Source organism: Peromyscus eremicus, chromosome 20 (assembly GCF_949786415.1).
Source record: "Peromyscus eremicus chromosome 20, PerEre_H2_v1, whole genome shotgun sequence".
Lineage (NCBI taxonomy): Eukaryota > Metazoa > Chordata > Mammalia > Rodentia > Cricetidae > Peromyscus > Peromyscus eremicus.
Window position 1 is genome coordinate 23,565,264 of NC_081436.1, and position 14,600 is coordinate 23,579,863.

The 14,600-nt window shown below is 48.2% G+C and overlaps 1 protein-coding gene across 1 annotated transcript in view; it reads left to right on the top strand.

The window, feature by feature from the left end:
* Fam227a (family with sequence similarity 227 member A) overlaps positions 1 to 7,219 on the top strand; it is a 55,434-nt gene extending 48,215 nt beyond the window's left edge. Inside the window, exons 17-18 of the mRNA XM_059248058.1 lie at positions 2,094 to 2,222; positions 6,294 to 7,219. Of these exons, the coding sequence (XP_059104041.1) occupies positions 2,094 to 2,222; positions 6,294 to 6,366 (202 nt within the window). The 3' untranslated portion in view covers positions 6,367 to 7,219. The remainder of the gene's footprint in view (positions 1 to 2,093; positions 2,223 to 6,293) is intronic.
* Positions 7,220 to 14,600: the final 7,381 nt, after the last annotated feature.

Consider the following 14,600-nt stretch of genomic DNA (forward strand, 5'->3'; position numbering starts at 1 on the left):
AGCCAGGAAAGCTACAGCCATGCTCACTCCTGGAGAGCCGTCCTTGTATAACTTATTCCCTGCAGTGTGATTCCTTGCACTGTTAAAAACAAAACAAAACAAACAAAACAGATGGGCACGCCTTTAATCCCAGCACTAGGGAGGCAGACGCAGGTGGATCTCTATGAGTTTGAGGCCAGCCTGGTCTACAGAGTGAGTTCTAGGACAGCCAGGGCTACATAGTGTGACTCTGTCTCAGGGGGGGAAAAAAAAGCCACATACTGATGGTTATCTATTGAGAATGTGATAAAATACAAAATAATAATTTTAAGGCAGAATCCAGTGGTGGAACAGATAAAAGAAGGTAGTATGAGATAGCATCCTCATCCTCTTATGGATATAATATTTCCAGCCCTTGCTGAGGTTATTCATACATCCTCCACACACCCTACTAGTTTTCTTCTGACCTCATACTGCTTCCGTCTCCCTGAGGCGTCTTTCTCTGGCTTCTGTTTCCTGGTTTTCGCTCTTTGATCTTTTTTGTCTCTATATTCCCTGTGACCTGTCTTCATAGTTCAGGGGAAAGCTCCAAGTGGCTCACGGGAGCCAGCCCTGGTGGCTATGGCTCCTTCCTTGTGACAGGGAAGCAAGCCCTCTGCACAGGGAGGCCCCAAGCATCAGCCGCCACTTTTCTCAGGACCATCCTGTGCCTGGGGAGGGAAGAGCCTTTCTTTATAGGCTGATGCCTGGCTGGCTGCATTCTGGAAGGGGAAAAAGCAGTGGCGCAGGCGCCCTACATCGAAATAACCACTCAGTTCTCTTTATTTTCTTTTGGTCTTGTATCACCGGCCTCTTTATTTTGGTTTCTCTAGGAAATAGAAACCTTTAATTCCCGTGACAGTTTGAATCATTATATAAATTAGGATTATATCTAGATGTGCATCACAGAAAAAATAAATAACAGTGGTACACGTTAATCCCTGGAGGTGGACAGTCTAGGCCTGGTGGGGGTTCCAGGGCCTTCGGGAGACCAGGACCAGACCTTGTCCCTTAGGGTTCCTCTAGGTCCCACGTTGCTGCTGGAGTTGCAGGTATTCAGTCTGTCTTCCAAGCCAGCAACCCAGGAGGCTAATCTTACTCGTTTTTTAGCCTTCTTCCCAGAAGTCCCAGTTGCCTTCCCCGTGTTCTCTTTGGTAGTATAATAAGGATATAGATAACGTTTTCTCCCTTACCACTTTGGTGCACAATTCAATGTTTCTGAAAATCATTGAAATTTGATGATCTTGATGATTTGAATGACCTTTGTCATTTTAACGATGAGCATCAGTGACCACAGTCTAGTTCTTTAACTTTTTCCTCCTCTGTGAGGGTCTGTCGCACTCATTTACAATAGATTCCCATTACTTTCTGGGTTTTAAAAAGGACCTTCCCTGAAAATACCATGATATTACCACTTTATTTCAGGGGCCTGATAATAGTCACATGGTGATCATTGCAAAGGAGCTTGGGAAATGTGATTTTAAAAAATGAGACTATTTCCATCTCCAAACTGGTTCCATTGCCAGGGTGACTGATGGGATGGTTGGTGACCGTCCCCATCACTGACAGGTAGTGGCAGTCTCTATTTTAGAGATGAAGAAAAAGCACTTACCCCACTCCAGAGTGGCAGCCTATCTTATCAAACCTTCGGATTTAAATTTTTCTCTGAATTGAGAAAAGGCTTTGACTTTTAAAGTTATAGCAGTTTTAGCTTGAGCAGTGGACAGTAGGGGTCATGGGGGAGCATCACTTAACAGTCTTTATCACCTCAGCCTAACTCCCTCAGACCTGACTACCCTGTTTCTTTACCTGACCCTAAACCCAGTGTGCTCGTCCTCAAGGTCAGGGTCATTTCCAGAGACTTTGCAGTCTTGGCCCTCTTTGAGCTGCTACTGAAAGATTAATGAGAGGTAGTGGCCTTGTGTTGGCCACCCTCTACCTCCAGCCCCTTCGCCAGTCTGGCCAACTCATACTTTCTTCCCAGTGGGTATCAAGGTGCCAGAGAAACTGCTTCTGGAGAAACCACACCAAATTTCTGAACTGGTTTCATTGACATCCATTTTGCTTCCCCGCAGGAAGAAAAAGAGGGATATAGAAGAGAAACTGAAGGCTTTTCAGTCCCCCTTCTCGTTACACAGCCCCATGGACACCTATTCCCTGGGCTTAAAAAGCCCCTACAGAATCGGGTCTCCCTCCAGTAGCAGGTGAGGTGGGCCAAGACGGGGAAGAACGGGAACTAGGAAGCACCCCCCTCCAGCCCAGCTCCCTCAGGGTTTGCCGGAGAGACCTGGCTGGGGAGCTTTGTAGAGGGCCACTGCATCTTTCAGACATTTTACTTCTCTCTGTTTGAAGTATTGCCATAATAGTACTACATTGTCGTGACAATGATAGCTCCATTTACCAATGGTTTATCCTGTGCTGAACATGAAGAAAATAGGCCCGGCACAAACATGACCCCATAGGAAAGTTAAGCTTTCCTGAGGTAGGGACTAGACACAGTATCCCAAGCATAGACACAGGTTACAGCCTACTGCCTCAGGCACCTGTGGGGATGCAGGAGTTCTGCCCACAGCCCCAGCTGACAAGCAGCCAGTGCCAGGCAGCAAATACATCAGCAAATTAAATGCCTGCAGTACCGGGGACCCTGGGAAGATGGGGCAGGGGTCCAGGAGTGATGTCACTGAGTCTGGCACAAATGACAAAGTTTCCTGGCAGAAGGAGGGGGGATGTGAAAGAGGCAGCAGCTAGGAGAGCAGAGCCAGGGGTGGGGAGAAGCTCAAATGGTGGGGAGCACCACATGGGAGGAGGGCAGAGCCAGGGGTGGGGAGAAGCTCAGATGGTGGGGAGCACCACATGGGAGGAGGGCAGAGCCAGGGGTGGGGAGAAGCTCAGAAGGTGGGGAGCACCACATGGGAGGAGGGCAGAGCCAGGGGTGGGGAGAAGCTCAGATGGTAGAGAGCACCACATGGGAGGAGGGCAGAGCCAGGGGTGGGGAGAAGCTCAGATGGTGGGGAGCACCAAATGGGAGGAGGGCAGAGCCAGGGGTGGGGAGAAGCTCAGATGGTAGAGAGCACCACATGGGAGGAGGGCAGAGCCAGGGGTAGGGAGAAGCTCAGATGGTGGGGAGCACCAAATGGGAGGAGGGCAGAGCCAGGGGTGGGGAGAAGCTCAGATGGTGGGGAGCACCACATGGGAGGAGGGCAGAGCCAGGGGTGGGAAGAAGCTCAGATGGTGGGGAGCACCACATGGGAGGAGGGCAGAGCCAGGGGTGGGGAGAAGCTCAGATGGTGGGGAGCACCGCTTGGGAGGAGGGCAGAGCCAGGGGTGGGGAGAAGCTCAGATGGTGGGGAGCACCACATGGGAGGAGGGCAGGGCCACGGGTGGGGAGAAGCTCAGATGGTGGGGAGCACCGCATGGGAGGAGGGCAGGGCAGGGTATGGGCAGGACATGGGGGGGTCGTTCGTAGACTGGACAAACAAGGAGGTTTTTATGAAGCACTTTGTTTTCTGTTATGGGGACTGCTGGAAGATGGTCGGCAAGGGCATCACTGATTAGATTTGGCTTTTCAGAAAGCAATATCAGGTTTTAGTGCTCACGTCTGCAGGACTTGTAAAGGATCTCACAAATCCTTGTCTGTACATGGTACCTGTCTATACCTCTCAGTCAGGAATCCCCAGACTGTCTCAATCTTGGCTCAGAAAACTATTTCAGAAACTAGTCCTTAATAACATATTACTAATTAAGAAACCATTTACAGGCAAGAAATGGTGGCATGGGGCTATAATCACAGCACTTAGGAGGCTGAGGCAAAAGGATTTTTTTTTTTTTAAGTTTTATTTGTTATGTATACAGCATATATGCCTGCAGGCCAGAAGAGGGCACCAGATCTCATTACAGATGGTTGTGAGCCACCATGTGGTTGCTGGGACTTGAACTCAGGACCTCTGGAAGAATACCCAGTGCTCTTAACCACTGAGTCATCTCTTCAGCCCCTAGCAGAAGGATTTTAAAAGAACAAGTACCTTGGTATCTAACTGGTGAATTAGTTCTTTTTGTTGCCATAATGAAACATCCAAGGGTGAATGTTCATGACAAAAAGAGATTTATTAGCTTATAGTTCTGGAGGTCTCAAAAAACGTGTGTGTGTGTGTGTGTGTGTGTGTGTGTGTGTGTGTGTGTGTGTACTATGTGTGCTGTGAAATTATGGAAAAGAAATCAGAATTCTAAAAGGATCACACGCAGCCAGGTGGTGGTGATGCACACCTTTAATCCCAGCACTCGGGAGGCAGAGACAGGCGGATCTCTGTGAGTTCGAGGCCAGCCTGGTCTACAGAGTGAGTTCCAGGAAAGCTACACAAAGAAACCCTGTCTCGAAAAACAAAAAAAATAAAATAAAAGGATCACACGCGTGCGTGTACATACACACACACACACACGCACGCACGCACGCACGCACTGACTGGGCCATAGCTCACTGGGTAAAGCCCTTGCTGCACAGGCATGAGGACCTGATGGCTAGGACCCAATGTGACTGTAATCCCAGTATTCCTGCAGTGAAAGGGTGGTGGAAGTGGAGACGGGAGAACCCTGCAGACTTGTGGGCTAGCTAATCTTGTAAACAACAACAAAAGGTAGAAGACAAGGACACCCAAGGTCATCCTCTGGTGGACACACATGCGCCATGGTACACGTGTGACCCCACAAATATCATACACATGTGCACACACACAAAGGGATGGTATAAACACCTGCATCAGCTGACTGCTCCCTAGAGGCCCCAGGTAAGGGTTAACCAAGCCAACAGGTTCCCTTTTGGTTTACCCCACAGAAAAAGTCAAGGTGTGGAAACTGTAGAAATGTTAGAGAGAACCGATAATCATCGGCTTCCATTGCTGTTACTTCTGTGGTCCTTACCGCGCCTCTTAAGTCAGGAAGGCCTAGAGCATGCCTGGCTGGGAGTCCTGCCAGGCTCCACCCAAAAGGACTCCTTTTTGCTGGGCCCTGCACATGGGTTAAATTCTCAGAACCCAAAGGACAGCTCACAACCATCTGTAATTCTAGTTCCAGGGAATCTAATGCCCTCTTCTGGCTATAGATGTGCCCACAAAACACTCATACACATAAAATAAATAAATCCTAAGAAAAGGAAATTTAATTGCTATTTTAATTAAAGTAAGGTGAAGCAAGGCAAAGTCATCTCTCTGTCGCTGGTTTTCCGAGACAAGGTTTCTCTGTGTAGCCCTGACTGCTGGAACTCACTCTGTAGACCAGGTTGGCCTCGAACTCAGAGATCTGCCTGCCTCTGCCTCCCAAGTGCTGGGATGAAAGGCGTGTACCACCACGGTCAGCTTGACATAGTCATCTTTTAAGGGCTAAATGGAGAGAGACAGCAGTCTCGGTCACTGAGCTTTTAACATCAGCTCCCTCAGGACCCCCTGGTTCTGTGGCCCTACGTGGTTCTTATCTTGAGTCTCAGCCTTTTCCTCTGTAAAATGGGAATGATAACAGTGTGTATGGCTTAGGGTTGATGTGCAGAATGACTGGTCAGCTCTTTGTAACGCCCAGAACACAGTGCCTGATACAAGCAAGATACAAGAAGAGAAGTGTACCATCATCATCGTCGTTAACATTACTGTTTGAGACAAGGGCTCACTATGTACCCCAGAGTAGTCTCAAACTGAAGAGCCTGCTGCCTCAGCTTCCGGAGTGCTGGATTACAGTGTGGGCCACTGCGCCCTGCCCAAGAAGGGCTCCTGAAATGTAAGCAGCGAGTGCTGTACACAGCTGCCTGTAAGACACCGCTGCTCGGTGCCCCTTGCCCGTTTCCCAGCAGCCCGTTGCCCTTCCTCCTCCCTGGAATGTCTAACACCAGGCTGCTGGGCTGCTTCCTCATCCTTCCAGAGCCTGTGGGCTGATCCCATCACTTCATTGGTCACTAAGAGGATTGTGATTCATTCAACACTATTATCAACGGCCAGGACTCTGTTTGCTCGTCGTTCCCTAGAACACTTTGGTTATCCTGAGAGCTAAGCCTCGATGTCTATTTTAATTTGCTTGTCTTCTTGATATTTTTTCCCTTGTGTATTTACTGCTGTCCACCCCCAGATTCTTCCTTGGTTGTATACATCTCCCCTTCTCCCAGAACATTCAGACCCTCCACGTCACCTGTCATTTGCTGGCCTTTTGATCTGCTTCCCTCAGGTGCTTGATTCTAGCCTGCTGACATCTTGGCCACTCAGGATGTCATTTGTCTGTGTCTTTTCATTCCTCCGCAGTGAGCTCGTCACCAAGGTTTCCAAAGCCACACAGGACGTGCTCTTTAGACTCTCACCGTCTTCCATGGAGTGAACTCGCCCACGCACGGGCTCGGACTGCAGAGGTGGGGCCTGTGTCTGTTGTTGAATGGGATAGAAAATGGAATCAGCAATGGCAAACGAGAGCACCCCTGCAGCCAGGAGCGTGCTGAGTCTTCCCCAGTCCACGGGATAAAGACGATTAAAGGTCACATCTACCACGAGCCGAAGTTAGGGCTGAGAGAAGGTGATTCGCCTCATCCATTCAGACATGTAATTTCTTCTTTCATTCCCTTATTAATGATAACAACACAATTCAACACATCCTTAGGAAACATAGCAAGACCTTGTTTCAAAAACCAGGCAAGCAGGGAGGGAGCTGAGCCAGGTAGTGGTGGCACACACCTTTAATCCCAGCACTCGGAAGGCAGAGACAGGTGGGTCTCTGCATTTGAGGCCACCCTGGTCTACAGAACAAGTTCCAGGACAGCCAGGGCTACTCAGAGATACCCTGTCTCAAAAAACCAAAACCAACCACCTGAGACACCCAGCTACGTGGGCTGAGCATTTTCTGGATTCTTGGACTTTCCATTCATAGTTAGCCATTGTTGGATTAGTAAGAAGGAGAGATTCATTCTATAAGTTCTGTTACTCTGAAGAACCCTGGCTAATACAGATTTTGGTACCAGAAGTGGTTGTGGAGCAACAGAAATATAAGGATGAATCTTTTAAGCATCTGGAATAGCCTTTCCAATTTGCTGATACCTACAAGTACTGAAACTTCTCCAGGGAGCTCAGAATGTACTAAAAGTCCATGATGTGAACTATTTCACAAACTTATAGAAATAAATACATTTGATTATTCTGATTCACCAAACAGACAAATAAACAACAAACAAATCCCCCCACAGTTCTGACTTCAAATTGAGAACCGAAGGTGAATTTTATGTTTCAAACAGCCTGCTGAAGACCAGGAGAGGAGGCTGGAAAGGGCAAGGGAAGGAGGATGGAGAATTCCACAGCTCCAGGGAAACTTAGAGGGTTTCTCCACTGTCCTAACAGTGGGGAGAGGCCTACAGATTCACATACCCGTAATTTGCTTTAAGGGCATGTATGCTCTTGTGTTCACTATACCTCAGGCTGTTGTTTACAAATGCATGTGTTAGCCAGGCATGATGGTAGATGCCTGTAATCCCAGCACCCAGGAGATGGGATAGGGAAGATCAGGAGTTCAAAGCCAGCCTCCACCACATCCCAAGTTCAAGACCAACCTGAGCTTTACTAGACCGTGTCTCAAAACAAACAAAACATCAATTATAAACATAGATATTTCTGAATTCTGCCTACTGAAATAAAATTAGAAATAAAAACTGACAGCAACCCAGGACACCCTGCCCCAGTGGTAGGTAAGTGTTCTACCACTGAGCTCCCCCCACCTCTAGCCTAGGACTGTGGCTTGAGATAACGTTCTCACTAAAAGGACTCGTATGAACACACCAGGCGCGTGTCCAGTGGTTTCCCACACTGATTCAGAGCACATAGACTTGAGCCAGCTGTGAGTCTGGGGCAGCGTGTAGATGGGAGTCACGACAGATCCTGCCTCACTGTGTCTGTTTGTCATTACTCCACGAAAAGCACTTGGAGCAGCGCCCAACTCCAGCAGGGGCTGTACATGATGCTGTCCTGCTCACTGCGTGCTCCATGAACATGTGGCCTCATGGCCTCTTCCCTTTGCACCTGAGACCTGCTTTCTCTCCTGAGCCTCACACTGCAGAAGAACTACTTGCCCCTCCCTGAAGAAGCCTGGGTGGGTCTGTCTTCCACCCTGTAAGGCAGGCCAGTCCTCAACCATCTTCCTGCTCAATGCAAGGGTTACACCACTAAGGTCTTCCCAGTGCTTGGGTCCCAGTGGCCCGCCTGATCTTCATATGGCTCTATGAAGACCACTCTCTGTCTCCAGTTCCCCGCAGGGCTCTGCTTCTTTAGGGCAGATGTCTGTCTTTATCTCTGTATCCAGCAGAGGGCTGAACTGAGAAGTGTCTGATGAGTACTGACGCTGTACATGCTCACAGGTAGGCCTCTGATGTCTGTGTGGGAAGGTTAGGAGGTTTGCACCTTGGGAAAGGTGGACAAATGAGAAAGTCCAAAACATATGTGTCACTTACATGTATATAGTGAATATATCATATGTCTATACATTAAAACATTTCCATAGAATTCATTCACTCATGTATGTTAAAATATATGTGACACACAATTATTTAGGGCTTGCTCATCTGTTATCTATATTACGTTAGCTATTAGCACATGTCCTAAGTTTATCTATAGTTTTTGGTTTAAATTTTTTTGTTTGCAGTACTAGCTGTGGACCCTGCCTGTGCTAAGCAGGGACTTTACCAGTAAACCACTCCTTCATGTTTCAGGGTCTTGCTTAATTTTCTGGGGCACCCTTGAGCTTGTGAGGCTCCTGCCTTAGCCACTGGGCCCAGCTGCCTCTACATGGTTTGGGGGTGGAGGGTGGGAAGCATGATCATGGAAGAAGTTAAACTAAAGGAGTGGGAATATGTCTGCACCCCGATATCTGCATTCCTTTAAATCCTGCACCAGTTTGTATTATTTGTCTGAAGCGTGTCATCCCTGCTGGGGACTACTGGCCCTCCCAGAGCTGTGAAACAAGACTTCTTTTCTGGTAATGGGAGCTGGTACAAACATTTCCAGGAGCCTAAGATTCTTTTCAAAGTCCCTGGAACTATCTGTGCCTGCCCCATACGCCAGCTACACTTCTGGAAATCTACCCTAAAGAAAACTCAGAAAAGAAGGCATACAGGAGATGTTTGTCATCTCTGATAAGAGGAGACACATGTTGGTAACAGACATTCCATGGAATTCTGCGCGGCCATTTAAAAGCTAGGTGGAAAGTGCAAAAATAACCCTAGGGGTGTGGCCGAGTGGCAGGGTGCTTGTTGAGTATGTCTGTTTGGGTTTTGTTAATGTTTTCAATAAAGATCAATTGTTTTTATTTCGGTTTTGGTTTCTAAAACTTGGAAGAGTTTTTCTTTGCCTCCCCCCCCCCCATTAAAACTATAGGCCGTCCTTAGATGCATATGCACACATCAGAGTTTGTCGGAATGCGTCCCTGCAGTAGTAAGCACGCGTTTGAAACTGGGCCCAAGAGGAAGGGAAGCAGAACAAGAGCACAGGTCAGGTCTGGAGACGGAGCTTGCAGCCCAAGGAGATGCTTTCCTGGCCGCTGTCCCTTCCACTGCACCTTAGCTGCCCCACATCAGCATTTGGCCTCCCGTTGCCCTGCCAACCACTAGGGTTCAGCCTAGGTGCCGTGTTTCCCCTCCCCCAAGAAGAGATCGGTGCCCCGTGTGCATTCCCATACCACCCTGTATTTTTATTAATTTTAAGATTTTGGTTTTGTTTTTTGTTTGTGTGTGTGTGTGTGTGTGTGTGTGTCTGTGTGCGCGCGCGTGCGTGCAGGCCAGAAGAGGGCATTAGATTCCCTGGAGTTTAAGGCAGTGTGTACTGTGGAATAATCCTTCTGTACACTGTGAAAATGTGTTCCTCTCATTGTTAATAAAAAGCCGATTGGTCAGCCGGGCGGTGGTGGCACACACCTTTAATCCCAGCACTCGGGAGGCAGAGCCAGGCAGATCTCTGTGAGTTCGAGGCCAACCTGGTCTCCAAAGCAAGTTCCAGGAAAGGCACAAAGATAAACAGAGAAACCCTGTCTTAAAGGGGAAAAAAAAAAAGGCGAAAAGCTGATTGATCGATAGCTAGGCAGGATTTTCTGGGCAGAATCCTGGAAAGAAGAGGGGCGGGGTCTGAAGAGTGATGAGAGAGGCAGAGAGACAGCCACGTGGTAGAGGGTAGATAAGAAATATGGGTTCATTTAGCCGAGCGGTGGTGGTGCACGCCTTTAATCCCAGCACTCGGGAGGCAGAGGCAGGCGGATCTTTGTGAGTTCAAGGTCAGCCTGGTCTACAGAGTGAGTTCCAGGAAAGGCACAAAAAAAAAAAAAAAAGAAAAGAAAAGAATATATGGGTTAATTTAAAATGTAAAAGCTAGAAACCAGCCTGAGCTATCGGCTGAGCATTTATAATTAATAAGTCTAAATGGTTATTTGGGAGTGGCTGCCGAGACACAAAGAAACTCCGTCTACAGTTATGAGTCACCTAGTGTGGGTACTAGGAACTGAACACAGGTCCTCTGGAAAAACCCTTAACTCTTAACCGCAGAGCCCCTGTACGTATTCCTGCAAAAGGAGAATAAGAAGGTCCCAGGTTAAGAGCTTCCCCTGCTATGTACAAACAGCAGGCGTGAACAGGGCCCAGTGCAGGCTGCGTGGATCTTTGCTGTGGGATGGTCTGTATGTCAAGTGTGTTGCTGATTGGTCAATAAATAAATCACTGATTGGCCAGTGGCCAGGCAGGAAGTATAGGCGGGACAAGGAGGAGAATAAAGCTGGGAAGTGGAAGGCTGAGTCAGAGAGACACTGCCAGCCGACATGATGACAAACAGCATGTGAAGATGCCGGTAAGCCACGAGCCATGTGGCAAGGTATAGATTTATAGAAATGGATTAATTTAAGCTGTAAGAACAGTTAGCAAGAAGCCTGCCACGGCCATACAGTTTGTAACCAATATAAGTCTCTGTGTTGGTTGGGTCCGAGAGGCTGTGGGACTGGCAGGTGAGAGAGATTTGCCCTGACTGTGGGCCAGGCAGGAAAACTCTAGCTACAGATCTTACTCTTCACCTGTTTGCTGATGCTGGGGATCAGTCTCAGGGTCTCAAGTCTAAGTCAAGCCCCTACCACTGAGCTTCCCCCCAGCCTGTGCCTTACTCTCCAAGGAGCTTGATTCAAAAGTGGAGTTAAAGCAGAGGGACGTGGTTCTCTCTACGTCATCCTGTGAGAGATCACACAACAGTAAGAAAATGATAAAAAGAAGTTCTCTTTCATAGGTTTGGATCACATCATCCAATAAGTATTTATCTTTGGGAGCCTGAAAAAGAGAGTCCCCACTTGTTTGGGGCAGTGTCTTAGTCATTGTTTTATTGCTGTGAAGAGACACCATGACCACAGCAACTCTTATACAGGAAAGCATTTAAGTGGGGCTGGCTTACAGTTCAGAGGCTTAGTCCATTATCATCACGGCAGGAAGCATGGTGGCATGCAGGCAGACACGGTGCTGAAGGAGGAGCTGAGAGTTCTACATCAGGATCCACAGGCAGCAGGAAGAGAGAGCCGCTGGGGCTAGCTAGAGCATTTGAAACCCCCAAACCACACCCAGTGACACACTTCCTCCAACAAGGCCACACCTTCTAGTCGTCGTCTCCCCCCCCCCCCCCTTGTCAAGTAGTGCCACGCTCTAAGGACCAAGCATTCAAATATAGGAGCCTGTGGGGACCATTCCTATTCAAACCACCACAGGCAGTAATTTGAAAACATAGTTGGGCATGGTAGGGCAAGCCTGTAACCCTGGCACTCAGGAAAGGGGGGCAGGAGAACTGGAAGTCTGAGCCCAGCCCGGGGGACCTAGTAAGAGCCTGTTTGAAACGCAACAACAAAAAGTTAGGCAGTGGAGGCGCACGCCTTTAATCCCAGAACTCAGGAGGCAGAGGCAGGCGGATCTCTTAGTTCAAGGCCAGCTTGGTCTACAGAGTGAGTTCCAGGATAGCCAGGGCTACACAGAGAAACCCTGTCTTGAAACACCCCCCCCCAAAAAAAAACCCAGAAATATCAAAATGAAAAAACTGAAAAAGGGCCGGAGAGATGGCTCAGCAGTCCAAAGTCTTAGTCCTCTCACAGGAGACTAGAGCGGCTTTCAGCAGCCACAGACAGGACGGTGCCCCACTCTGACAGCTCAGACATAGGGATGAGAAGTTCCTCAAGGCTCGGGAAATTGAGAATAAAGTCCATAGGCTGGAGAGATGGCTCAGAGGTTAGGAACACTGACTGCTCTCCTGGCCGTGGTGGCTAACACCTTTAACCCCAGCACTCGGGAGGCAGAGGTAGGTAGATCTCAGTGAGGGCAGTCTGGTGTTAATATTCTGACCTGCCCCTTGAAATCCCACCCCTTGGGGCCGCCCTGCATCCTGACGTAAAAGCCTCATTTTAAGGAAAAACCCCTCCCCTTCCTCTCTATTCCGCTTTTCCTCCCACAAGGTGTGCACCTTTGACCCCCTCTCTCTTCCTCTCCTCTCTCTTTCCCTCTTTCCTATCTTTCTCTTCGTGTCTCTATTATAATAAGCCATTTCCTCTCAGATGCAGCATCTGGGTTGTGGATTTGACTGTCCGCCGCTGCCATGCCCACATGGCATGGGTCACCTGCCAGCCCAGTACTGCACCTGCCCAGCATGCCAGCATGTTTCCCTGCACACGAGGGATACCCTCAGGGTCCCCCGTGCAATATATCATAACACCTCGTCTACAGAGTGAGTTCCAGGACAGCCAGAGCTGTTATACAGAGAAACCCTGTCTAGAAAAACAAAATAAAACAAGAACACTGACTGCTCTTCCAGAGGACCTAGACATTTCAATTCCTGACATCCACATAGTGGCTAATAACTGTCTGAACTCGAGCCCAGGGGATCTGACACCCTCTTCTGGCCTCTGTGCACTACATGTGCACAGAAATACAGGGAAAACACATGCATACAAATAATCTCTAATTTTTTTTTAAATTTTGTTTTTTTCCAGACAGGGTTTCTCTGTGTAGCCCTAGCTGTCCTGGAATTTGCTCTCAGAACTCAAACTCAGAAATCTGCCTGCCTCTGCATACCAAGGGCTGGAATTAAAGGCACATACCACTATGCCCAGCCCCCCCGAAAAATGTCTTAAAAAGAATAAGGCACATATAAATAAATGTCCCAAATGAGAAAGACACACTGCTGGTGACAGCAGGTCCTGGAATGACACCAAGTCTACTGATAGGACTGGAGGGCTGGCTCAGTGAGAGCTGTCCTGGGAGACTTGGGGGTTAAGTAGTACCATAGAAAGCCACCTTGAGCCATCTCATTGAGAACACTTGCTGCTCTTACAGAGAACCCAGGTTTAGTTCCCAGCACCCACGTGACAACTTATAACCATCCTTAACGCCAATTCTATGGGATCTGACTCCCTCTTCTGGCTCCTCATGCACCAGGTACACATGGTGCACACACAGACATGTAGGAAAGATACTGATAGACATAAGTTTTTGAGACAGGGTCTTGTTGCAGAATATTTGTTTACTCTGTAAAGATGTGGGGGACCTGCCTCCACTTTTACCCTAGGTACTCTTGAGGAGAGAGGGATAAGAAAATATCAGGTAGAATGATAAGCCTAGCCGATGAGAGGAAAGACAGAAACACAGGATAGCTTCAGGAGGACCTGGGTCAATACCCAACAGCCCAGAACTTTATTCAAAGGGGCTTTTTATAACAACACCAAGGGGCGAGGCAAAAGACACCCCCCCCCGCTAGATACAGCCAAGTGTAGACCCTTCCAAACACCTGGTAACCATGCACGTGGTCAAATCATCCCCTTATGCAGCCCTGCTGGGTAAAGCAAGCTCGGATTCTCTAACCCTGAGTAATTTGGGCCTCTACATAAAGATGTCTCTGCCTAAGATGCCTTCTGGTTGGTTTAATAAAGAGCTAAATAGCCGATAGCTAAGCAGGAGAGATGGCAAGATTTCTGAGGGGAGAGAGGAAGAAGAGATAATCAAGGCACGCAAGAGACGCCATCAAGATGCAGAAGGAGTCTGACATGCAGAATGGAAGAGAGGTAAAAGCCACGTGATAGAATATAGATTAATAAAAACATATGGGTTAATTTAAGTTATAAGAGCTAGTGGAACAAGCCTAAGCTAATGGCCAAGCTTTTATAGTTAATACACCTGCATGTTGTTATTTGTGGGCTGATGGTCTCAACAAGAAAGCATATTACAATGTTTCACTACGTAGCTCTGACTGGCCTGGAGCTTGCTGTGTAGACCAGACTGGTCTCAAACTCAAGAGATCCACCTGCTTGAGTACTGGGGCTAAAGACATGTACCACTATACCTAGCATTCAGTTTTTGGAAAATATTTGAGGCTGGTGAGATGGCTCAGCAGGTAAAGGTACATGCTGTCCAGCCTGGTGACCTGGGTTCAACCCCGCGACTCACATGGTGGAAGGAGAGAACCGACTCCCACAAGTTGTCCTCTTTGTGCTGTGTTACTTGTCCTTGAATCCCCTCCCCCAACACATGTGCATGTTAAAAATAATGTATCCTATTTATAAGTAAGATACTACTGGAG